General features: G+C 39.2%; 1 protein-coding gene across 3 annotated transcripts in view; it reads left to right on the top strand.

Moving 5' to 3' along the window:
* LOC131255428 (aminoaldehyde dehydrogenase 2, peroxisomal) overlaps positions 1-25,978 on the top strand; it is a 71,191-nt gene extending 45,213 nt beyond the window's left edge. For all 3 annotated transcript variants that reach the window (XM_058256131.1, XM_058256132.1, XM_058256133.1), the window contains 5 exons: positions 23,408-23,485; positions 23,584-23,735; positions 23,830-23,890; positions 25,371-25,477; positions 25,577-25,978. In XM_058256131.1, the coding sequence (XP_058112114.1) occupies positions 23,408-23,485; positions 23,584-23,735; positions 23,830-23,890; positions 25,371-25,477; positions 25,577-25,667 (489 nt within the window). In that variant the 3' untranslated portion in view covers positions 25,668-25,978. The remainder of the gene's footprint in view (positions 1-23,407; positions 23,486-23,583; positions 23,736-23,829; positions 23,891-25,370; positions 25,478-25,576) is intronic.
* Positions 25,979-26,551: the final 573 nt, after the last annotated feature.

The following is a 26,551-nucleotide window of genomic DNA, read 5'->3' as shown; positions in this document are numbered from 1 at the left end:
GTTTCCTTCTGTCTCCAAATTAGGTGGAGAAACTGCCATGATTCATTAAAGAGGCCTAACTAAACCGATCTCAAACCATTGTCCGATATTGTTAGAAATAAATGAGGAAGACTGAGGTCCTCGCCCTCTCTGATTTAAGCTCTCTTGGCTAGAAAAAGGAGGTTGTGTGTGTGTGTTGGGGGGGGGGGGGAAGAACTCTAATTTCTCAGAGGCAGTGGTAAAGTTAAGGGCTGTTAAGCTAGTTAGTGATTTCAATTTTCAAAGAAAGTTCATCGGGCGAAATATAATGTTAGAATTCAAGAGGACTCCCAAGCACTTCTTTGAAATCTCCCATAATGCAAACGAGGAGAGGAGGGGGGTATTTATAAGCAACCACACGTGTGAAGTCTATTTCCGCGCAACAACTCTCTATGAAGTCTGTTTCCGCGCAGCAGCTCTCTGGGTAGTCTGTTTCCGCGCAACAGCTCTCTGGACGTTTGTTTCCACGCAATAGCACTTTAGAGGTCTGAAAATGCTGCAAGAGGGACTGGGAGGTCTAAAAATGCTGCAACATGGATTGGGAGGTCTGAAAAAACAACAACAGGGACTTGAAGGACTGAAAATGCTACAAGAGGGACTGGAAGGTCTGAAAATGCTGCAAGAGGGACTGGAAAGTCTAGAAATGAATTTTTTGTGCACCAACAGATGCCCCCTCGACCCTTTTTTGATTTGTCTATGAAATCAAATGGAGGATTGATCTTCTTCTGCACAAAAATCCTTTCACGAATGACTCTTCATGAAGGTAGAGCTGATTGCATACCGGAGAAGGATCGCTCGAACGAAGAACTCAAGAGTCGAGCTTGAACAGAAGACTAAAGAATCGTGTTCGAAGGAATCTTGATCGAAGGAATCGCGCTTGAACAATAACTGGGTAATCACTTCCGAACAGAGAATCATGCTCGACGGATGACTAGATGATCATGTCCGAACAGAGAATCATGCTCGAAGGAATTGTGCTTGGCTCAAAGGGATGACTGAATGCCAAGTGGTCAAGCAATTTGTTTTCGACAGTGCATACAACGGCAGTGATAATGCTTTCTTTGGTTAATTCTCTATCTTCATAGCGGTCAATCAGATTCTATTAATCCTTATGACAGCTTCTGGAAAAATATTGATGTAGAACGCCTTTCTACAAACTGGGCTGCAAGCCATTTTCAATTGCCATTGTTTGTGCAATTCACTTTTCGTCGGAAGTTGCCATTGTAATAACTCTGGTGACTCCAACTTTGAGCATCTTGATCAAAAAATTGTCTTTTGATGTTGCTCCTGCTGTGGTCCTTTTGATCAGCTCCAGCAGCCCTTTTCTTGAGCACCATGGCCAAGGAGTTGTCCTCTAATGCAACTCTTGCCATAGTTCTAGTGACAACTCCAACTATTACTGCATTGTTGGATGTCTTTTAAGTAGTGATTTCTTCTGCCAATTAGCCATGATTAAATTTTCAGAGCTATATAATTCTTTGATCCAATTTCATTACATACTGATAATTTCAAGATGCATTGATATTCTTCAAGTAAATATATTGATGATTCTAAAATGATAATAATAGATTGACAATTCTAGAATGATTGCAATTCAATATATATATATATATATATTTCAATAGAGTGTCTCTCTTTTCAACTCGAATTATATATCATGTCAATGATTTAGTCATTCCATTTTTCATGCTTATCAGTATTGTATCCTCTATTTTAGAGTTCAATCAGTAAGATTAGTATGTCAATATTGAGTTAGGCTCGTAAGAGCAAACATAGTTTAAGCTCATAAGGTATTGGAGCAGATGCAACTTTGATTGAATGTAACTTGACTGTACTCGACCGAACTGACTTGACTTGACCATGCTCAAGAGAGCAAACATAGTTTACCGCTGATTTTGGGCTAGGCTCAAGAGAGCAAGCGCAGTTTAAGCTCGTAAGTTATTAGAGCATTCACAGTTTATGCTCGTAAATTATTGGAGCATTCACAGTTTAGGATCGTAAGTTAATGGAGCAATCACAATTTAGGCTCGTAAGTTATTGAAGCATAAGATATAGTTCTCATACGTGGTTGGCCTGCTCGGGCGCTCACCGCTGCCATATATAAATGAATTGTCATCGCTGATAATATAGGGCTTACGTCTAATTAGCTTGATCGGGCGCTCACCGCTGCCGTATATAAATGAATCGCCATCGCTGATAATATAGGGCTTATTCGTAATTGGCCTTCTTGGGCGCTCACTGTTGCCGTATATAAATGAATCAGTAAAATAATTGACGTTGTGTAGTCAACGATAGTCAGCGATGATCGATAGTAGATAATATCATTAACGCGACTACAATTTTCGTTATGTTGATAATAGGCGACGACATCTAACAGTGCTCGATGATAATAATAGCTCATTGATAAATGATAACATGGCGTAAATGATCGCTTACCTATGGGTGAATTTAAATTTACATGGTCGAATGGTCAAAAGCTAAAGCTAGTAAGTCAAAGTTGACCATTTCCTTCTGTCTCCAAATTAGGTGGAGGAACTTCCATTGATTCATTACAGAGACCTACCTAAGCTGGTCTCAGACCATTGTCTGATATTGTTAGAGATAGATGAGGAAGGGTGGGGTCCCAACCCTTTCAAATTTGAGCTCTCTTGGCTAGAAATAGAAGGTTTTATGGGGAAGATGGTTTAGTGGTGGTCGTCTTTCTCGATACAGGGGGCATGGGAAAAAGAAATCTATAAGTGGAGGAAAGAGGAATTAAGGGGCCGAAAGGAGAAGACCAAAAAAGTTCTGTAAGAAATTTAGAATCTTAATGTAAAAGAAGAGTCAAAAGTCCTATCAAAAGAGGAGAGAGCATGGCGAGAAGTTGACTGGGCGAAATATAATGCTAGAATTCGAGAGGATGAAAGTAAATGGTGTAAACGATTACAGGCCCTTTGGTTGACAGAGGGTGATCAAAACACATTTTCCATGCTATAATGAGCGCTAGGGCAAGGGTTAACAAAATAAAATCTATCATGGTTGAGGGGGAAAGAATTGAGGGAAAGGCTAAGGTACGTGCTTCAATAAAAAGTTGTTATCGCGAGAAGATTAGAATAGGCCGCTACTTGATAATTTTTCTTTTGACTCTATTTTCATCACAAGAGGTGGAATCATTGGAAAAGGCATTCTCTGAGGAAGAAGTTAAACAAGAGATGGAGGAATTGGGTAGTGATAAGTTTTGGGGGATGGTCAAGAGGGATGTGCTTACATTTATTAATGAATTCTACGAGAAAGGATACATTACATTGAAGTTAGGGGCCACATTTACAGTGATAATTTCCAACAAAAGGTGTCGATAGCCTTTGAGACTTCAGACCCATTAGCTTACTACGTGGCCCTTACAAGATCTTGGTCGAGATGCTCGCATAGTTCAGAATATCCGCAATGTATTGACCAGTATAGGTGTATCGTATCCGTATCGGCTTGATACGATATGCGATACGGCCATGTATCGGCCGTATCAGTAAAGGTTGTGCTATACGGGCCGTATCGGTTCCGATATTTTGTACCTGTATCGATTAGGCCGATATAGGTATACAAAGGCAAAAACGGCCCATTTCTTTCCCCTTTTCGATCTCTCTCCCTCGTTTCTCTTCTAATCTTTGAAATACCTCAAATGCATCAATCCTAAGCGATTTTTGGCGCCATTAATAGTAACTTGGAGGATCAAAACATTAGATTTTAGCTGATTTGATGTATCGAAACGGTTTGGGGCCGATTTTTTTAAAATGGAATAATAGGTAAAAAAAAAATACATTTTTTGTTGTCAATCCTTCTTTTAATCCACATGTATGTTTATTATACCCCTAGATCTTCCAAAAACTACCAGTTTTGAAAATCGATTTGAGCTTTTTTGATTTTTTTTTTTTTTTTTTTGTTTTCGGGCCATTTACGCCCAATTTTTGTATATTTTTCTAAAATCGTTTTTTAATGTGATCTTAGATCTATACTCTCCAACCATTTCCGATCGTATCTATGTATATCTGATTGAGGAAAAAAGTTTTTATTTATTTTTATTAAATCTATCGAAAAATATGTAAATTCCTTTTTTTTTTTTTTTTTTTTTTTTTTTTTAATATGATGATTCTGATTGTAGATTTGGAGAGGCCATCCATTTCCCATCAAATCTATGTAGATCCGATCGAAAAAAAGATTATTTATTTATTTAATCTGTCAAAAATATGTAAATTCTAGATTTTTTTTTTTTTTTTTAATCTAATGATTCTGATTATAGATTTGGAGAGGCCATGCATTTTCGATCAGATCTAATAAAAAATAAAGTTTTTTTTGTCATTTTTTTAAAATATTATGTCTAGTTTTTAATTTGTTTTTCTCGAATTTTAAATTTGTTCTTAGGCAGGTTAGACTATTAGCAATATTTGATATCAATTTATGACATATATCAATAGTTTATATAAAGAAAAAATCAATACTAGAACTTATAGTAGGTCAACCCTTCATGACGACATTCTTACCAAAGAATAATGGTCCGATACACCATTGAATACATGGTCAAAATACAAGAAAAGAAGAAGAAGATAGATTCGTGAATATCTCATTTTATCCTATTTTTCTAATATTTTTTCATATTTTTGTGCTTATAAAATTTTTTTTACCAATACGGGCCCGATTCCGATACGTGATGTCATATCATATTATTTTTCCATGGGGCCGATACCGTCATTCAGAAATATGCTTGCTTCTAGATTCTAAGTGGTGCTTGGTGAAGCAATTTTAGAATCACAAGGGACTTTCGTAAAAGGATGACAGACAATGGATAGCTTTTTGGTGGCAAATGAGTGTATAGACCACTTGGATAGAAGAGGGTTGAAAGGTCTAGTTTGCAAGTTAGACATAGAAAAAGCTTACAATCATGTGGATTGGGACTTCCTAGATTATATGTTAGCAAGGTTGGGATGCGGGGTTAAATGGCAAGTTTGGATGCTGACATGCTATAATGTGTGTGGTCCGCAAAATTCTTAATTTTGGTTAATGGCTCCCCAAATGGTTTTTTCTCTACGTCAAGAGGCCTGTGTCAAGGGGATCATTTCTCCCCATATTTATTCATCATTATTACGGAGGCATTGAGCTAATACATAAGAGGGGTGGAGATGGGGCTCATGAAAGGATTTAGAGCTGATAATTCAGATTTTCAGGTTTCTCATTTACTATACGTGGATGATACTCTATTATTCTATGAGGCTGACTCTCTTAGTGTTGAAAACCTTAGAGCAATCATCGTCAACTTTGAGGCAGTTTCAGGTTTGAAAGTTAATATTTGTAAGAGTTAAATTTTGTGGGTGAGAATTCTGAAGGAGAAAGTGAAGATATATATATGCTTATAAATTTGGGTGTATGGAGGACGCCTTTCCTACGTCATATCTTGGTCTTTTGCTATGTATTGGAAGACCGGTGAAACATCTATAGGACAAAGTAATCGAAAGGTTTGAAAGAAGGTTGTCTCAATTGGAAACTCGACATCTATTTTTTGGTGGGAAAATAATTTTGATAAACACAACTATTTCTAATCTTCCTGTTTATTATATTGCACTATTTAAATGCCCAAAGTTGGTTTTTAATAAATTGGAAAAACTTAGGAGGGATTGTTTTGGAAAGGAGTGGAAGATAAACATAAATTTCATCTTATGAAATGAGAAGTATGAAAGCCCTAGGATCAAGGGGGTGTGGGATTTTGGAAGTTGGAGGATATAAATTTAGCATTGTTAGGGAAATGGATTTGGAGGTTTGGGGTAGAAGTAGATTCACATTGCTGAGAAGTGATATGTAGGAAATATGGGGTGGAAGATAGGAGGTGGTGGATTAGGTCGTTGTGTAGATAATACATCTATGGAAGTTGGTGGCGACATAAAAGTTTGGGAAGGGGTTGGGTTCCTATTGGGAAATGGGTAGAAATCAGATTTTGGGAAGATAAGGGGGTAGCAGGGCATAGGTTGAGGGACCTCTTTCCACGATTGGTGGGAGTTTCTCTTGAGGTGGATCTTAGGATGGCTAGTTGTGTTTCTCTTGTGGGAGTAGTATGGGCCCCACCATGTAGAAGGAACTTAGTGGATGAAGAAATTACAAAATTTATTAGTTTGCTCGATATGCTTTCTAAGGTATCTTCGGTTATTTCAGAACTAGAATCGATGGTGTTGTTAAAAGAAAATTCCAGTAAGTTCTCAGTGAAATCCTTTTTTTTTTTTTTTTTTTTTTAAATGTGTCCTTAAAAAGTAAAAATAAAAATCCCTTTATATGTTTGTAAGCGGGGATGTTTCTTTGGTTTGGGTTTGTTCGACGTCGTTTTTTTGGCAATATGGCACTCCTCCAAGGGTGGCGACATTCGCATGGCTAGTGGGGAGGAAGAAAGTGCTAAAATTGGATAACCTCCGTAGAAGAAATTTGATCTTGCCGAATGTATCTCTTATGCCTTCGAGCCGAGGAAATGGTGGATCACCTATTTATCCAATGCTTGTTCGCTAGAGAAATGTAGGATAACTTATTCAAATTATTTTGTGTTGCATGCATGTCGCTGGGCTCTATTGATAACCTTTTCTTAATGTGGCACAGTGAGGATGTATGGAAGATCGGGAGGAAAATTTGGCACCCAAGTCTATTAGCAAGTGTTTGGGCTCTATGGTTTGAGAGGAATGATTGGCCGGTCTTGGAAGTCTTCCGAAGGGCCAAATTTCATGTTTTGGAATGGGTGCAAGCATTAAAGATCGCCTCTCATGTGCCATAATGTTGGCGGGATGTGTAAATCTGCGGCTCCAACCTTTTTCGAATAAAATTGTCAATGTTGAAAAAAAAAAATCATTCTATCTCAAAATTCTCGACTTTTTTTTGTAGAATGACATTTGACCCTAAGTCAAATGATTTTTGCAAGTGAAATGACAAATGTGCCCTCAAGAGTCACTTTTTCATCTTTCCCCATCTATTACGGTATTCAAATTGATGCATGAAGAGAGTCTTCCTTCACATAATGTGTGTGTGCATCCTTGCCATACACAACCGGTTGAACTGCCAATATGAAACACGTGTGTGGCATTTGAGCTTTCCATAAGTTGGGTTACATTGTTTAGATCTTCTGTCCTAAATCATTCCCTTGCAATCCTTAGGTGGGCCACAACATGCAAAATAAATGGATCAAGACAATATAAATAGTGGAAAACCAATGGTATGACTCAATGTAAGGGTGTGGCCTACCTAGTGAGTAGAGTAGCCTCATTTTCATTTTAGGTGAATGTAATGGCCCACCTTTTGCATAGATTGGATTCTACACACGACATGTTGGTGGGAAAAAGTTGTGCATTGTAACTTATGACATAGCCATTTTATCTAATCATTTTTCACTCCTATTCAAGATATTTCTTAACGATAACGGTGGCCATAATGGCATTGTTGTTACCGTTACAATACGGGCGCCTTTTTTTTTTTTTTTTTTTTTTTTTTTAAAGTTTTGAAAAAAAAAAAAAATCAGTTTCTGGACCGTTACGGGCCATTTTTTTCTATAATGCCCGTTTTGGCCCCGTAACGCATAACAGTTACCACTTACCACCATTACCTTTACGTAATGATTGTTATGTAACCATTTTGCTCCTATTATAGTTCCCCGCCATTTTGAAATGGTGGTTACTCATCCTTCTTATATGTGGCAGTCACACCTAAGTATAGTTGTCTATGCTATCCAAATTGTGAGGCACATTGTGAATCTAATATATCTCTAATATTAGAATTTTCAAGCAATCTTGAGTCCTAACCATCCATGTGATGGCTCTTGGATGGATGGTTAAAAGTACATAGCCAGTGGTCTAAATTCCATCATCTACTTAATTTATTTTTTGGATCATGCTCCATCCACAATTCAACGATTTGGAAGGTCGTAATTGTTGTACAACTATGCCAAGAGTCACCAAATGGTGGTGAACTATTACAGGAGCCTAGCCCTTTCTCCAATTTCTTTGGTAAGGAAGATGATATGAGTAGAGTCATCATGCTAAAGCACTCGTGGGCATTATTAAAGAAGAAATCTGAATGGGCATTATTAAGTATTGGAAAAAAAATGAAAAAAGATGATGGCCATGATTCCTCTGATTAGTGTTATTTTAAAACATAGGCCATGGGTAATGAGGCACACTAGATTGGTATTCTTGATTAAGACATCACCCTACCATGTGTACCATGGCAAGATGGGCTATACCTTATTTCCAATTATTAGGCTCTATTATATCAATTGCCAATGTGATACACGTGGCTTCGCTAATTCCACAGGTAGTAGAACATGCCGATATAGTGCACGTGTGTGAAATCTGAGCTTTCCATCAAATTAGAGACAATACTTACATCTTGTGCCTAAAAAATCAGGATGATCCAATCATCAAGTGGACCTCAATATACAATGTAAATTGATGATTAAAATTATTTTTTCTAGACGTCCATTTATTTTACATGTTATGGCCCACTTGGGGTATGAAATGCCCTAATTTTAAGATAAAAGATCTAAATAATGTAATTCACCTTATGAAAGCTCAAATCTCTCAAAAGTAACATATTAATATACGTGCATGCATGTTGAGCGTGTGTGGATGGGTAGGGCTCCATCCACACAACATGTTGGATATATGTGCCCTGGAAAGCCAATTGAGCGTAGATTTTTGGATCTTAATCACTTGTGACCTTTTGTGATGACTGAAATCAAGTCACTAATAACTTGTTAATTTCTTGGTTCAGTTACTAATTGTGTGTTATGTTTTGTGGGTTATAAGGATTCCTTTATGGAATGTCTTTAGAAGGCCCATGGGGAAGGAATGAAGTGGACTCAATGGCCAATAAGGCTAAGGGAGAGTTATTTTACCATGGTTCTTGAGTACCTTAAATTCCATAACCAGTCCAGCAGATTTGGGCAACTTGGGATTATTGTTGTGGTCATCCCATGTGAAGAGAAACCAACGATGAGTTGGAAATAATCTCCATCATTGGATAACTTGCTTGTCTTGTTTACAGCTCTTCACTACATAGGAGTCTGATGTTTACTAGTTTATGGTTACCAATGATAGATTCAATTGAATATTTGCATTGGAGGATTGCATCTAGTCTCCTAATCAAGAGGCCCATCATGCTTGGATTGATTTGATCGTGCACCAATTCTAACTAATCCTTAAGATTTGACGTTACAGAAGGACTTCATTGCCCAAGTGTGGTGGCTTGGACACACCTTTTGAGGTTACTTAGTGGCCAACATACAAGTGCGGCTGGGCACATGCATTAGGATTTGTTAGAAGCCTAAGATACACCAACATGGGATCCACTCGTTTCCTTGGGACTTAATTTGTGAATAGACTTTATTGATTATAGCTTCCATCAAGCCTTAAATAATTCACCAACACCTTGAATTGTTTTTAAAAGGTTTATTGAATGTTTTTACTGTTGGATCTTTTGATTTCACCATAAGCTTACAGTGGCACCGATACCATTGAAGCACACCCCTAAAATGTTTTATCTAGCTTAATGGAAATTCAATGATTGAATCTTTTTGTGGTCAACCTAATGTGCTTGCATGTGATTTTGGGCCAAGAGTAAACACCACTAATAGTAGAAAGATTTGGGTCAATTTGGATTCATGGTATAGGCAGGTTAATGGCCTTTTGATGAAGTAAGTGATGCGGACACAAGTGCATTCAAGGTATACCAACGAAGAAAGCGCCAACCACAAGTGTCATCCTTGTGGATAGGCGACTATTGAGGAGCTGAAGACCTTTCACATGTGATTGGACATATAGAAGACCCCACTTAGGGAAGACACATGTGAAGGAAGATTGGAGAAAGAAGACCGAGCGCTCAAACTTTCCCATACTTATGTTATTTGTTTTTGACTTAGTTAGGGGTCTTTTAGTAATTTTATATTTTTATTTGCTTATCCTAGGGGTATTTTAGTAATTTTATGTCTTTATTTGCTTATTTAAGTGGGGTAAAGCCCTAAACTCGAATTTCAACTATTGATTAATGAAAAGCAAACCCTTTGGTTGCCTCCTTCCTCTCTTCTCTCTAATGGTGCTTCTTCTCTCCCCTTGATCTTCTTCTTCTAATTTCTTCTTGTGTCCCTCCAACTTCTTCAAGGTAATAATTTTCTTCCTTTTATTTTCCAGTTTTGGCTAATCCTTCTTCGATCAAAATCTTGAGAACCGATCTAAACCCTAAATCACCAAATTCTCAAATCCCTAATCCGAGAAACTTCTTGGTTCTTCGGACTAGTGATCTTCATTGATCGATTGGGTGTGACCATGCAAGATCGGGAGGTCTCATCCTTCACCGGATCCAACCTAAGTAGTAATTGAATTCCATAACCCATGGTTGTAGTGATGGCCCGATCCATTGCATGTTTCCTTTATGATTTTCTCAATTATGATGATTACTGTTAGAATTTTAGATCATTTATTCCTTTTATTTCCGCTGTTTAATTATCTCCATGAGCATGCATCATAATTAGGGTTGTCCTGCGTCAGTAAGCCACATAGAAGTTCGTAAGGGGGAGGACTACTGAAAGTAGTTCTCCAAGAGAAATCCTAATTCCTCTTGTTTAAGATCCTAGTGGAAGTGGTTCCCACCCATCCTTTGGGGTGTATGGTATAGGTAGGATAACAGGCATTTGATGATGTAAGGCACACAAAAGTTCGTAGAGGAAGGACTATTGAAAGTGGTTCTCTAAGAGAAACCCTACTTCCTCATGTATAAGATTCTAGTGGAACTGGTTCTCCAGTAACCTCCTATTGAAAGTGGTCCCCCATCATCACCCGATGGTTGGAGCAAAAAGGTTGAAAAGAGATGGGAAAAGAAAATGAAAAAGAGCGATGAAAAAAGAAAAGGGATCCCATCCCTTCTCTTCGTTCATCCCATTTGTCTTTCAAAAGATAAACGAAATGAAAGGGATGTACAAAACAATAAGCAAGGATATTTAAAAAGGGTACTTTTGGTCTTTTAAATGATTTCCTTTGACCAAGTGTATAGAAGAAAGTATTTTAGAATTGTTAGGATACAACTGTAATGAGATGATTTATAGGTGGATAACTATAATTATATCATAAATATAGGTGTTTGACTGTAATTTTTCCTAATAAATTTTCATGAAACTATTAAACAAAAGTTTCATGATTTTCCATGGGAATAACTGATCTTGGCAGATGACACAATCCTATTTTGTGAAGCGGAGATATCAAAGGTGGATAACCGAAGGAAAATTTTGGGTTGCTTTCAGTCAGTATCAGGATTGAAGATAAATGTAAGGAAAAGTGGGATACTCAGAATCAGGATTTCTAAAGAAGAGCTTTCACTGTATGCGACTACATTTGGTTGCGCAGTTGGATCGTTCCCCTCTACCTATCTGGGTCTTCCATTGTGTATAGGAAAACCGGCAAAACATCTCTGGAACAAGGTAATTGAACAATTCGAAAGGAAGTTGTCTAGATGGAAAACTCGTCACCTCTTGTTAGCTGGTGGATTTATGGTGATTAAAGTGGCCCTATCAAACCTTCCCGTCTATTTTATGTCTCTATATAAATGTCCAAAGTCAGTGTTGAACAAGTTGGAAAAGTTAAGACGTGACTTCTTATGGCAAGGGGTGGAAGATGAATAGAAATTTCATTTGCTAAAATGGGAAGAGGTAAGTAAGCCAGTAGTGAAAGGAGCGGGAATCAAAGTGTTGGAATCTATGAACTCAACACTTCTTGGAAAATGGCAATGGAGGTTCGGTACAGAAGACGCGTGCTGACTATGTGACAGCTACGTCTCAAGAGTTTAAAACACAGGCTTTTTTGCGGTGTAGAGGGAGGCCACGTCTCCTATCCCTCTTTTGAGAAACCGACATGTGGCATTGTTGTCACGTGTGAAGATAGGAATGCACACACGATTGGGGCATGCGAAGCGAGAGAAGATTACCCATGATCCCTCGTGCTATCTTCGACTAGTGGGTTAGATAACACCCATTTTCAGCATGTGTCGCCTTACTCTCTAGCTAAAGAATTGATTTCAACTCCTTCCAGGGCTTTCGTTCCTTATTGTAGGGACAATTCGAGGGTAGCTCTTCTACCAAAAGATTTACAATTTTCCAAATCGAAATTTCCTGGCTCAAAAGATATCATATTGAAGAAAGACAAAGTGTCTTGCGGCAACCTGAAGATAACTCTTGCGCCTTGGTTCGTCCTCCACATCAACTCGCAGAGGGGCCCTTAGATAACGACTAAGATTATCCTTCTGCTGTGGGGAATGAGGCAGAAATCTCAGCTATCATCGAGGTGGAGGTTCAAGCTGAAGGTTCTCTCTCCTTTCGCTTTGGGGGAGGTTTTCATGGAGACTCTAGATGTTACCCCTCTACGAGTGAGAATCAAAAGAATTGATCATCATTTTGAAGGTCAGGAATAGTTCACTAATCTGGACAAAATGGAGGACAAAGGGCGGTTGTAAGAAGATCTCTTGGAAGATAAGATTTATTGGACCAAAGACATGATCAATCGGGTGGGAAGGAAAGTCTGTTTGTCCCTCCAGGCTAAGGATGAGGACGCCATACCCTTCATTCAGTTTGTCAAGCAGAGGGGTAGAGAGGTATCTAGAAGACCTTCTCGTCAATAAGTTCCAAAGAGAGCTGATGTGTTTGGAGACGTCTGCGAACTCCGTATCAGGTAATCTCTAGGGTGATAAGCACAGGGCAAAAGGGCAAGATTGGTTTCTCGATGAAGATTCTCAGTTGGAATGTTCAGGGCCTGGGATCCAAAGGGAAGCATCTCCAAGTCAAAGCCGTTTGCAGGAAGTAGAAGCCCCATATCTTAACAATCCAGGAAACTAAGCTTTCCTCCTTCAGGAATGCCATTCTGGATGAATTATGGGACTCTAGCCCCAAAGACTTCGTTGCTCTCAACACAATAGGGTTAACTGGTGGTATTGTGGTCGCCTAGAATTCTAACTTATGGAGAAAAGAAGAGTCTGGTGCGGCTAATTCTCAGTTTCTGTGGTGTTATCAAACCTATCTTTCGGGTTTAAATTGCTTTTTACGGCGGTGTATGGTCCTTGAAAAAGAGTTATCATAAACAGATTTTGGGAGGAGCTTCTATCGGGAGGGGGGGGATTTCAACATGACCCGTTTCACTCGTGAGAAATCTTCAAGCTCCTGTATCACTACTTGTATGTGGGCTTTCGCTGATTGGGATCAGAGGTTTGAGCTTGTGGATATTCCAATGCAATGGACTATTTATACTTCGACCAACAATCAGAGTAAACCTATTATGTCTTGTCTTGATAGGTTTTTGATTTCACCCAATTGGTTAAGCAGATATCATCTCATCCAGCTGAAAGGTCTCTCCAGAACTACCTCAGATCACAAGTCTATTCTTCTTGAGTCTGTTAATGACAGTTGGGGTCCCAAACCTTTCAAATTCGAGTTATGCTGGCTCGAGGTGAATGGCTTTTACGGTTTAATGGAGAATTGGTGGAACGAGTTCCATGTCTCTTCTTCTCTGTTGCATCTGAAATTAAAACAACTTAAAAGTAAACTTAACTTTTGGCATAGAGAAGTTTATAGGGCTAGAGAAGTTGAACTCACTTGCATTCAGGAAGAGATCCATTCTTTTTACCTAAAGGAAGAAGCCAACTTCTCTCTACAGAAGAGAGAATCAGGTGGGAGGAACTCCTTCAGGAACACTCAAAACGTCTTGAGGATGAGATCAAAAGGCATCAAAGGTCCCGGGCCTTGTGGCTAAAAGCAGGTGATAGAAATACAGCTTTCTTTCATAGTGTGGCATCGACAAGGGCTAGAAATAACAGAATCTCGACCATTTTGGTGGAAGGTAAAAGAGTAGAGGAGAAGGCACAGGTTTGTAATGCTATAGTTTCTTTCTATGAGAAACTCCTTTTTGGGGACTCTTGGAATCGGCCTCAATTAGACTCCCTTCCTTTCTCTTCTCTATTGACTGTCAAAGCAGGTGAGTTGGAGAGAGATTTTCTAGGAAGAAGTTAAGGAAGTTGTTGATACTCTGGGCCGTAATAAGGTGTCGGGTTCAGATGGTTTCCCCACGGCCTTCTTCCATGTTTTTTGGAACGTGGTGAAGAGTGACGTGATGTGCTTCATCAACGTGTTCTTTGTTAATGGGATCCTTAACCCAGTTTATGGTGTGACCTTCATAGCCATCGTTCCTAAAGTTGAAGGAGCCGATAACATTAAAGATTTCCGCCGCCTCAACCTTATTGGTGGTCCGTACAAGATTATTGCCAAAATTCTTACTTCACGATTCTGTAAGGTGATAGGTGAAATAGTCTCTAACTCCAAAGGAGATTTATGGAAGGTCACCAAATTATGGATGCTACTTTAATAGCTCACGAGTGTATAGACTATAGATTTAAAGAAAAAAAGATGGGGATCATCTGCAAGTTAGACATCAAGAAGGCGTATGACTACGTTCAATGGGACTTTGTCAGCTACTTATTAAAAAGAATGGGGTGTGGTGAAACTTGGAGAAAATGGATCCAGATGTGCATTAAGTCCATGACCTACTCAGTATTAGTTAGTGGCTCCGCTGAAGGCTATTTCAAAACTTCCAGGGGTCTTCGCCAAGGAGACCCTCCTTCCCCTTTCCTCTTTTTTTTTTTTTTTTTTTAAATTGTGGCGGAAGCTTTTAGTCGGATGCTATCGAGAGGCCAAGAATCTAATCTTATTAGCAGATTCTGTGTTTCCAAGAACATGAACCCCATATCTCACCTCCAATTTGCCAATGACACCACCATTTTTTGCGATGCCTCTACTCACATGATGGATAATTTATGCAAAATTACCATTTATTATGAAGCGGTTTCTGGGCTGAAAATCAAAATGGGTAAATTTGCGATGCTGGGCATTCATTGTCTCAAAAGGTCGGATCCTTCCCATCCTATTATTTGGGCCTCCCTCTTTGTATTGGGAAACTTGCAATCTGTCTTTGGGACAAGGTAATAGAAAGAATAGAAAGGAAACTCTCAAAGTGGAAAGGTCGGCATCTATCCTTGGGTGGAAGATTAACTCTCCTCAAATCGGCCTTCTCTAATATGCCTCTTTATTTCATGTCCCTTTTCAAGTGTCCTATGGTGGTTCGGAAAAGGTTGGATAATTTAAGAAGAAACTTCTTTTGGAAAGGTGCGGGAGGTGTCAACAAGTTTCATTTGTTAAAATGGGAAGAGTTGTGCAAGCCGATTGTTTAAGGTGGGGCTGGTTTGAGAGAGCTTAGTAGTATGAACAAAGCTCTTCTTGAGAAGTGGATTTGGTACTTTGGAACGAAGGAAGGGAACTTGTGGAGGGAAATTATTGCTTCCAAGTACGGGTTGGAAAAGGGGGGATGGGAGACTGAGGAGTCTACACTTTATAGGTCTTCCAATGTTTGGAAGTCGATCATGGGGGTTAAGAAGGCTTTCACGAAAGGTATTTCTTTCTCCATTGGTGAAGGAACTAGAGTCAAGTCTTGGGAGGACTCGTGGTGCGGTGTTTGTCCCCTATGTCAAGCCTTTCTGAATTTGGCCCATCTTACTCCTAAACATTTCAGTGGCGGAATGTTTCTCACTCACAAAATCCACCGTTTGTTGGACTCCTTGTAGAAGAGGGGATTTTCTTGTTCTCCAAGATAGACTCTGTTTGGTTTCTCCTTCTAGAGCGGAAGACGAAATGGTTTGGACCGCTCATAGTTTTGGTCAGTTTTCTATTAGTTCCTTCTACAAGTTGCTTTGCCCTTCTCCTTCCGAAGCAAATTAGGGTTTCATATATCATTTTTGGTCCTATGCAATTCCTCCTAAGATGGCGGCTTTCACGTGGTTGGTGGGAAGTTCAAGAGTCTTGACAATAGATAATCTTTAGAAGTGGTCTTTCATCATTCCATATGATGTTTTCTATGTCAACAAGCTGAGGAAACTATTGATCACCTTTTCATTTCCTGCCCCTTCACCGCCAATCTTTGGTCGTATGACATTACATCTTTCATCCCATCATGGCCTATGCCTAACGATGTGAAGGACTTATTGTGGGCTTGGCACAAAAAAAGGTTCGACCATCAACGACAGGATTCACTGGTTCATTCCAGCGGTTTGGTGGGTCATGCGGAATGAGAGGAACGATCACTGCTTTAAAGATTCCTGCTCTTCTGCTGATGCAGTTGTTGCTTGAGTCAGGCCTTGTTTCGGAGTGGGCCTTTCTTGTCAATTCTCTTGACAGATAGCCCTCGCCCGTTTCTTGTTTTCTGTTTTGTCGCCTTGTATTCTTTTCTTGCCGGTTTTCTCGGTGAGCATTTAATAAAATTCCATTACCCTTTGAAAAAAAAAGGTTTGGTACGGAAGAGGGGAGACTTTAGAGAGAAGTTGTAGCATTCAAGTATGGCACTCAGGGGGCGCTTAAGGAATATGGAGAGCTATAGTTCCAGTTAGCCTGCTATTCAAGCAAGGACTAGCTTTTCCCCTAGACAGGGGGAACTGCCTCCATTTTTGGGAGGATGCATGGTGCGGAGATAGATCTTTGGAGCACGATTTCCCTTCCTTGGCATCTCTTGACTGTCAAAGAATATCTTAGTCTCTACATGGTATGCTCTAGTAGGTGGATTTGGAGTGTGATGCCCCCCTTTAGAAGAGCTCTAACAGATGAGGAAGTGGCAGATTACACTCTATTATTAAATCGGCTCCGTAGCTTCCACCCGATGCCGGCACTAGAGGATTCTTTGGTGTGGAAGGTTTCACCTTCGGGCTTATTCTCAATTAAATCATTTTATAAGCCGTAATCGGATCCTAAGGAAACAAGAACGAAAGAATTCTTCCACGCATTTTGGTACTATGGGGCGCTTCCTAAGGTGGCCTCCTTTCTTTTGCTAGTTGGTCGCAATCATATCTTAACCGTAGATAAATCTCCAAAAACAATCTATGATACGGCCAAACGTATGTCTTTTATGCATGGAAGATGCCGAATTGGTTGATCATATTTTCATCCATTGCCCGTTCGTACAACAAATTTGGGCCTCCTTTTTATAATGTTTTGAGGTTTCATGGGTTATGCAACAGTCAGTGGTTGATCTACTCTGGGTGTGGCATGGAAGTGTATTACCGAAAGAGAAGAAGCAACGGGGCAGCTTGTTCTGCTAGCATTAGTATGGAACCCCTGGCGGGAACGAAATCGGAGATGCTTCCTCAACAAACAAAGTCCCAATGATCAAATTGTTAGGAAATCAAAGAGGGAGATTCTAGAATGGGCTGCTGGAAATCAGGACATAAACGTGGATTTTGTTGGATCTATGTTTTGAAGGAATGCCAAATCGGTTACGTATCGGCCGTTACGGCCGATACGTAACGGTAACGGTACGCACCGTTACCCGATTCGGGGCCGAAACGGCCGATTCCAATTTTTGTACCCGTATCGGCCGATACGGGGCCGATACGCCTGTAACGGCCGATACGGGCGTAACGGTCAGCGCCGTAACGGTCGAAAAACGGCCATTTTTTTTTGCATTTTAAGGTCCGTTTTTTATGTTTTTTCGAAACTTCTTGCTTCCAAACTCCTTCTCACTCCTTCTACTGCTAATTTCGACCAACCTTGGCTGGATATTTGAGGAAAAAACACATTATATTGGCGGATTTTGTTGAATCAAAGCTTGGTGGGTCATTTTTCATAAATTTGTCAAAAATAGGTATTTATACTTTTTTTAATATGTTTTTCTGTTTTAATTATCTCATATGATGTGTTAATCATAGTAGAACATGCTAATATGCATTTTACAGATTTGGGGTGCCATTTAATATTTTTTTAATATTTTTTTCTATTTACGCATGAATTTTGCCCCTTTTTTTTAAAATTCAAAAAATCAATTTTTAATGATTGTTTTGCTGTTTTAATCACTCCATATGATGTGTTAATCATAGTAGATCATGTTAATGTGCATTTTACAGATTTGGGGACCCATTTTATATTTTTTAAATATTTTTTTCTCTTTACGCATGAATTTTGCCCCTTTTTTTTTAAATTCAAAAAATCAATTTTTAATGATTGTTTTGCTGTTTTAATCACTCCATATGATGTGTTAATCATAGTAGAACATGTTAATGTGCATTTTACAGATTTGGGGTGCCATTTTATATTTTTTAAATATTTTTTTCTATTTACGCATGAATTTTACCCCTTTTTTTAAAAATTCGAAAAATCAATTTTTAATGATTGTTTTGCTGTTTTAATCACTCCATATGATGTGTTAATCATAGTAGAATATGTTAATGTGCATTTTACAGATTTGGGGTCCCATTTTATATTTTTTAAATATTTTTTTCTATTTACGCATGAATTTTGCCCCTTTTTTTTAAAATTCGAAAAATCAATTTTTAATGATTGTTTTGCTGTTTTAATCACTCCATATGATGTGTTAATCATAGTAGAACATGTTAATGTGCATTTTACAGATTTGGGGTGCCATTTTATATTTTTTAAATATTTTTTTCTATTTACGCATGAATTTTGCCCCTTTTTTTAAAAATTCGAAAAATCAATTTTTAATGGTTGTATTACTGTTTTAATCATGCCATATGATGTGTTAATCATAGTAGAATATGTTAATGTGCATTTTACAGATTTGGGGTACCATTTTATAATTTTTTAATATTTTTTTCTATTTACGCATTAATTATGGCCCTTCTTTTTTAAATTTAAAAAATAATTTTTTAATGATTGTTTTACTGTTTTAATCATGCCATGTGATATGTTAATCATAGTAGAACATGTTAATGTGTATTTTACAGATTTGGGGTGTCATTTTATAATTTTTTTCTATTTTCGAATTAGTGACTTTATGTTTTTATTTGCTTATATTGGACAGGTTTTGCCTTGGAGCTTCTTAGGGTTTAGTTAGAATATAAAATCATCTTTATTAACATAGGTCATACACTCATACTCAAATCTAATTATCTAGTGTCTACCTAAGCCTAAAGAAATGTCTGGATCTGGCCAACAACAAGTGATGATATTGGATGGCAACATTGTGAGAGGGTTGGTGGTACTAGGCACCAAATGAAGTGCAAGTATTGTGATAGACTAGTGACTGGTGGAATTACCCGTCTCAAACAACATTTGGCACATCGAAAGGGTCAAGTTGCGCCATGTAGTAGAGTACCAAAAGAGATAATGCTTTTAATGCAAGCTAGTCTGGATGAGTCGAAGGGTAAACGTGCTGCTGTACAAAAGAAGAAAGATGATATTTTGGATGCAGCTCGACAGGAAGTGTTTGGTCCTGAATATATGGGCATTCGTGATGAAGATATTATTGATTTTGACGAAGATTCAGATCGAGAACTTATTATAGCTAGGAGAGAGAGCTTATGTCTAGCTCGTGAAGAGGAAGAACGTCGCCGCATGTTTGGCACGCATGGGTCAGTGCGTGATACAGGGGGGAGGAGTGGGAGTGGGAGTGCAACTGGAAGTGCAACTGCTTCTGCAGGTGGGGGTGGGGGTGGGAGTGGGGGGGGGGGGGGGTAGGTTTGGTGGGTTACGACGTATGTTTGGGAGCCGACGACAGACATCTTCACATGATGCCCCTATACATTTGGATGAAGAAGTAAATGAGCCTAGGAGACCCTCTATTGATCCAATCCTATTTAGGAAAGAATCAACTAAACAAAAGAAGATAAAACAAATGTGGAGTAGAACTTCCGTTGAGAAATTAGGTAGAGCAGCAGCAAAGTTATTTATACATGCCAACATACCTCCTAACGCAGCCAATTCTCCATATTGGCAGGTGGTAATTGATGCAACAGCAGAAGCAGGTGAAGGAATAAAAGCTCCCACGGCTAAGGAGATTAGGGGGAAATGGACAGATGCAGAGTATGCGGATGTGAAAGCATACGTGGCTACCTTTAAACCTGTATGGCAAGCCAGAGGATGCACAATCATGTGTGATGGTTGGACTGGCCCAACCAGACGCAGCATGATCAACTTCATGGTATACTGCCACTTAGGAACTATATACCACAAGTCAATTGATGCCTCAGAGGCAACAAAAATTCTAGTTATATTAATGGACTATTTGATAAAGTTGTGGACGAGATTGGAGAGGAGAATATAGTGCAGGATTGTGACAGATAATGAAGCAACATATAAGCTTGCAGGACATATGTTGATGGATAAGAGAAAACATCTTTTTGGGTCACCATTGCCCATTGTATTGATCTTATATTGGAAGATATTGGGAAGAAGAAGAATGTTAAGGAAATGGTCGAAAGGGCAAGGGAAGTGACGACGTTTATTTACAACCATAATCAAGTAGTTGCAATAATGAGAAAGTTTACGAAAGGACGAGAGTTGTTGAGGCCTGCGGCGACTAGATTCGCAACAAACTTTATAGCATTAGAGAGTTTATTCCAGCATAGAGAAGAGTTGAGTGAGATGTTCGCTTCCCGAGAATGGCTCAACACAAAACATGGGAAGAAGACATCAGGAATACCGGTCGAAGTTGTGAACACCATACGGGACAACAAATATTGGAAGAAGGTCAAGGCGATCCTAAAGGTGATGGAGCCACTAATGAGGGTACTCCGTCTTGTTGAATCCGATGAAGCACCTACCATGAGCTTCATATATGATGTCATGGATAAGGTAAAGCTTGCAATTCAACGTGATTGTAGAAGTTGGCAGACTTATTGGAAGATGATCAACAAGAGATGGACAAACCAACTCCATCACGATCTTCATGCAGCAGGTTACTACCTAAATCCTAGGTATAGATATGCCCAATCATTTGTTGCAGATGATGAAGTTCGTGTCGGGCTAAAAAATGTGATAAAGAGATTAGAGCCTGACTTAGATCTGCAAATAAAGGCATTAAATGAATTAGATACATTTGGAAATCGCCTTGGTAGCTTTGGAGATGCTCTTGCACAGCATCTAGATTGCAACCGGCCGAATGGTGGATTAATTTCGGAGAGAGTACGAAGGCTCTCCAAAAATTGCAGTAGAAATTTTGAGCCAAACAACATCTTCTTCTAGTTGCGAAAGGAATTGGAGTTGTTTTGCGCTCATTCATTCAAAGAATAGGAATAGATTGCTAGAACATTAGATAGACTTGTCTTCATGCACTACAATATAAAACTAAGAATGCGACGACATCATAGGAGCATTACAGCTACTGATGACGGAGACTACTGTCCAATAAACTTGGATAATATTTATGATGAGGATGACCCACTTCTACCTTGGTTGGAAACAAGGGAAAAACAAATTGAAGAGGATAGTGAAGAATTGGAAATTGATGACCGAAATACGCAGAGCGCAAAAGAAGTCGTGCGGATGTATTTGGACACGATAAGAGGCGCGTTTATGCCACGCACGGATACGGCTCAAGATCAACAAAAGAGTCAGCGTGGTAGCGTGGCCGTGTCGGATGAAAGCGATGACCCCCCCCCAGTGCCGGCACTAGGTGTTGCTCGGTGCCACTATTCGTCTGAGATCACGATGTCGATGAAAGCTGACGAGGTGGTACACGAGTCGGACTTATGAGTGTACGAAGTCACGATAGCCCGCAGGAGGTGGGTACATCTAGTGGTGCACCGGGTCCGAGAGGTTCGAAACATAGCGGGCTCATGGTCTTGGTTATTATGATGGATATTCTTATGGTGAATTGAATTATGATGGTTATACTGAGCCTGTTCCATCACATCATGTTGGAGTAGCCCTCCCGATCAATATCCATATGATTATAGATATCTAGATCCAAATCCAAGTTACTCATCACAGACGCACTCTCAATCTCAAGATTCTCAACAGGCCTGAGTATGGGCACCGGTATGGCTATTCGACGTGGTGGATTACTTCGGGTCAAAGTCGTTGCCTAGTCAAGATTAGTCATCCTCTGATTTCGTTGATCTAGTATTTCCTTCTGGCACTAGATATTATAGATATACAGCACCTACACCTATTGGACAGCCTCCGCCTGATGGTGACGATGACGATGATGTGGAGGTCAAGCAACCACAAAAAAGCAGATATTCATTTTGGTAGTGACTTGTGATTGTGACTTGTGAGTATATATTTGTGTTAAGGTAAGTATTTGTTGCAGCAGACAGCTCACAACAGTATTATTGCAAGAAGCCATGCACACACTTGACACTGCCGAACTTGTATTTAAAATAGCTCCCCTGACAACCAATCAAGTAATCCTTAATCAAGTTGCAGGGAGTATATCAGACACTACTAATTTTTTATTTTTTATTTTTTAATATGAGGATGTTAGGTCATAGAAAGGAATCACACTATCACAGTCACGTGCACCACACTGCACAGGACCACAGGTATGTTCGAGAAATTCCTCAAAAATAATTGCAAACACCTAATGTAAGATATTTTCATTTTACATTCATTCTAATATATCTATCATTGATAGTAGATAGTTAGAAAATTAAATATATGAATTTTGTAGTCAAATTCAGGTTATCTGGTTCATAAATTCATCAGACAGTCCGATACAACTTCTCACCAAAGAGTGGACCGTTACACCACCATAAACATGTTCCAATTTATAAATGAATGCATATTGGAATGCTTAGAATATTCTGGATTTAATCCATATTTTTTTGGCAAAAAAAAAATTTTGCGCCGTTACGGGCCGTTACGCCCCCGTATCACCGTTACGCCCCCGTATCCGTATCGGTTTTGGAGGACACCATTACGCCAACCGATACCGATACGGGATACCTTGGTTTTGACTATAGGGCTTGCAAGTTCCATCTCTTTGTGACTCTAATTCTTTACATGTAGGATCCTTTATTGGTGATCTAAACCATTCTTCTGATGGACTCCACTCTTGGGGGGGGGGGAGGGGATTGAGGAATCCTCCATCTGTGTTGGGGGCTATCAGATCAGTAGTTTGGATCACAGAACCGTTAGCCCAATGCACTGAATCCTTCTCAGCAACAAACTGTGCACTTGCTGATGTGCTGGACCTACCATCATGTCATATCATGGATATGGTTTTCAAGACCATCCTTGTCAGTTACCTTAAACAAGATCCTCCTTCCAAACTCATGCTAAACCTTCCAAACTTGTTCTCATGCTGGATCTTTCAAATCTGTTACCACAAGTGAATCAAATGGTTAAAGCATAAAAACTACCTTTTCCAGTGAGAAGCTTGAAAAAGAAAATTGGATTGCTTGCTTTGTAGATAAGATTTTTCTATCGAGAAATAATTCCTTCCAAACTTTGTTCTGTCCATTCTTATTAATAATCTCTCATTCACTTGGCTATTATGAGAATCTTGGAATTCAGACATGCAAATCATATGTTGTGATATTATTTTGGACTGGACTGAGCTAAATATTCTCTCATTCTTTACAGTATGTGAAAGTAATGAACTTCATTTCAAAAGCGAAGAGCGAAGGTGCAACCATTCTATGTGGAGGTACCCGCCCACAGGTGAACTGTCTACATAATCAATAAAAATGATATCCATCTTTAGTACTCTGCTACTGTATATACTGTGCTGATCAAATCACTTTGTGGTTGAATGGCAGCATTTGAAGAAAGGATTCTATATCGAACCGACCATCATAACAGATGTCGACACCTCCATGCAAATTTGGAGAGAGGAGGTTTTCGGACCTGTTTTATGTGTTAAAACATTTAGGACTGAAGAGGATGCTATTGAGCTTGCAAATGACAGTCGGTGAGTTACTATTGGGTTTTTGTTCAATATTCTTGTGTAGTTGGGTTGGGAGGACAATGTTGTTGAGACACCTTTTACTTCTTTTTTTCCTCAGTTATGGCTTAGGTGGTGCAGTGCTTTCCAAGGATCTGGAGCGGTGTGAGCGTGTATCAAAGGTACTTCCAAGACATACAGTTGAAGTAACACATCATCACCCACGTTTAGCGACACTTCATGCCTGTCATTTTCCATCATATGATGGAATTCATGATGGTTGGAAGAAATGGAGATGTGGATTTGGAGTTTTATGTGATCGGTTTGTACCACTCAAACTGAAAGGGAAACTTTATGGGACAAAATGTTGGGCAGTTAAGGAACAACATGTTCATAGGATGAGTGTAGCTGAAATGAGGATGCTAAGATGGATGGCAAGATGAGGAAGGATAGTTAGAAATAAATGCATTCATGAGAACTTAACAGTACCACCAATAGGTAATAAGATGTGGGAAAGTAGTCTTTAGAATTTGGATGGTTTATTCATGTGCAATGGAGACCAAGAACTGTGCCAGCTAGGAGTGAGTTGGTACCCATCGAAGGCTCTATTAGGGCAAGGGGAGGGCCCAAAAGGACATGGGTGGAGGTAGTAAGAAAAGACTTGATGACCTATGGTTTAACTAAAGTCATGGCTCTTGGTAGAGTTGAACGGCGGAACAGGATTCATTCTAGTTGACCCCAATTAGTTGGGATAAGGCTTTTAGATGATGATGATGGAATTCATGCCAACACTGATTAATCACCAATCAACTAAATCAGTACTATGTTTTATGATTGCTTTTTTAGGCTGTGTTTGGGTACAACTAGTGAGTTGAATTGTGAACGGTCAGTTGAAACCAAAAGAAGCAATGGCATAAATTGATGTTGTTGCCTAGTATTCATAACAATGAAGTAGCTCCCAAAATGTGGTTGTTTCTTTCAAGTCTGAGTTGGAAATAACATAATTGACATTTGGAGCCCAGACTGAGAGTATGAATGCTAGGAAGGTAATAACAATTTCAATTTGGCTATTTGGCTTGTAACTGCCATAGTTCTAAAATTCGGTGGATCAACTTGAAACTCAGCCGAGTCAACTCGACTCAATGAAATTTCGAGGACTCGACGAGATTTCAAGCCGAGTCTCTGGGAAACTCACTGGTGAGCCTGACTCAATCGGGACTCAACAAGACTTGTTGAATCAATTCGAAAACTCAGTTGACTTGGCATCACTTGACCGAGTCGCTTGCCAAGTCAACTGTTAAGATAATAGTTTGCTTTCAAGATAATTCAAACACTAACCCATGCTGAAGAATGACAGAGTTGATACCACTGCACCATTTGCACCAGTATGCTTTTCTTTTGAATGTTTCAATACTTGGGACTCTTTTAAGAAATTAATATTTTGCTACCCATCTGAATACTTTAAATTTGAGCATTAAAATACTGATTCGAGTCTATAAAAGACTCAGTCCAGTCTTCATGTTAACCCGACCCGGCTAGTGCATCAAGTTGAGTTGAGTTTTCTAGTTTTTTGAATTATGGTAATCAATAGTGCATACATTCCAGGTCAACATTTGTTGATAGAAAAATTGCTACTACATCAGATGTGTATTTATTTTACAGGCTCTCCAGGCAGGGATTGTATGGGTGAACTGCTCACAGCCCTGCTTCTGCCAGGCTCCTTGGGGAGGAACCAAACGCAGTGGTTTTGGGCGTGAACTAGGGGAATGGTGAGAGAACCAAGATAAAAGAGTCCTCTATTTGATGAAAGCATAGATCAGCTGGCTCCCTTTGCTAACTGCAATGCTTGTTTTCTGTTTATTTTGTAGGGGACTAGATAATTACTTGAGCGTAAAGCAGGTGACTGAGTACATCTCAAGTGACCCATGGGGTTGGTATCAATCACCTTCAAAGCTGTAAAACTTACACCCCAGATGACCCCCCGAGGGGAAATTAAAAAGGATAATGTGTCCAACAACAGCAATGCATTTGATGGAATAGTTGCAGATGTGCTTGATGACCAATGCTACCATCATTGTCGTTGATAGTTAGATTTCCTAATATCATGTATGAACTTTTATTTGGAAGTGCATGATTACTATGAAAATAAGAAGCAAAACAATAACAGGGAAGTTTCTGCAGTAGCAGACTGGTTATGTTTGTTAGTAAATGTTAACATCTTAACTTGGGAATTCTCTAGCATTTCTTTCCCCATTGTCACCATTTGATAATCCTCAGTGTCTTTCCCCCTTTCTTTTCTTTTCATTTTCTTCTTCTGTTTTTTTTTTTTTTTTTTTTTTTAAAAAAAAAAAATAATAAAAAAAAAAAAATTGGTTCTTTCTGGTTTTGGTAGGTGAAGAAAAATATGATGTTCTGCTGTTGACAAGCAGTTTGCCTGTTGGGGAGGTGGCTGGAAATCCGATTCCCCAATCCTGTGGAATGCATCAGAAGGGTGTCAACTGTCAAGCTCTTTGCCTGGGGTTTTCTTTTCTTTTCTTTTCCTTTTTTTCAACTTGTTTATTTATTTTTTTTCTCTGTGTGTGTGTGTGTGTGTGTGTTGCTTTGATTGAGCACGTGGCATGTTGCCAGTGGGACTGTCGATGGGCTGTGATGGCCTAACAGGGCAATCGGACCAGGATCAGGTGGTGCTAAAAGCACGTTGGCCTGCTTAGGGTTTTCAATTGCATTTTTGGAAATATGACACATTACCCATTCGCAGATTTTCTCCAACCGCAGAGCTGAGATGAACAGTGTTGATTTATGGGTTCATTAATAGGAAGTTTTGAAGCCTCCAAAAAGTTTAC

Source organism: Magnolia sinica, chromosome 9, assembly GCF_029962835.1.
Source record: "Magnolia sinica isolate HGM2019 chromosome 9, MsV1, whole genome shotgun sequence".
Lineage (NCBI taxonomy): Eukaryota > Viridiplantae > Streptophyta > Magnoliopsida > Magnoliales > Magnoliaceae > Magnolia > Magnolia sinica.
Note: the sequence above shows the minus strand (reverse complement) of the source record. Positions and strands in the feature narration are given on the sequence as shown.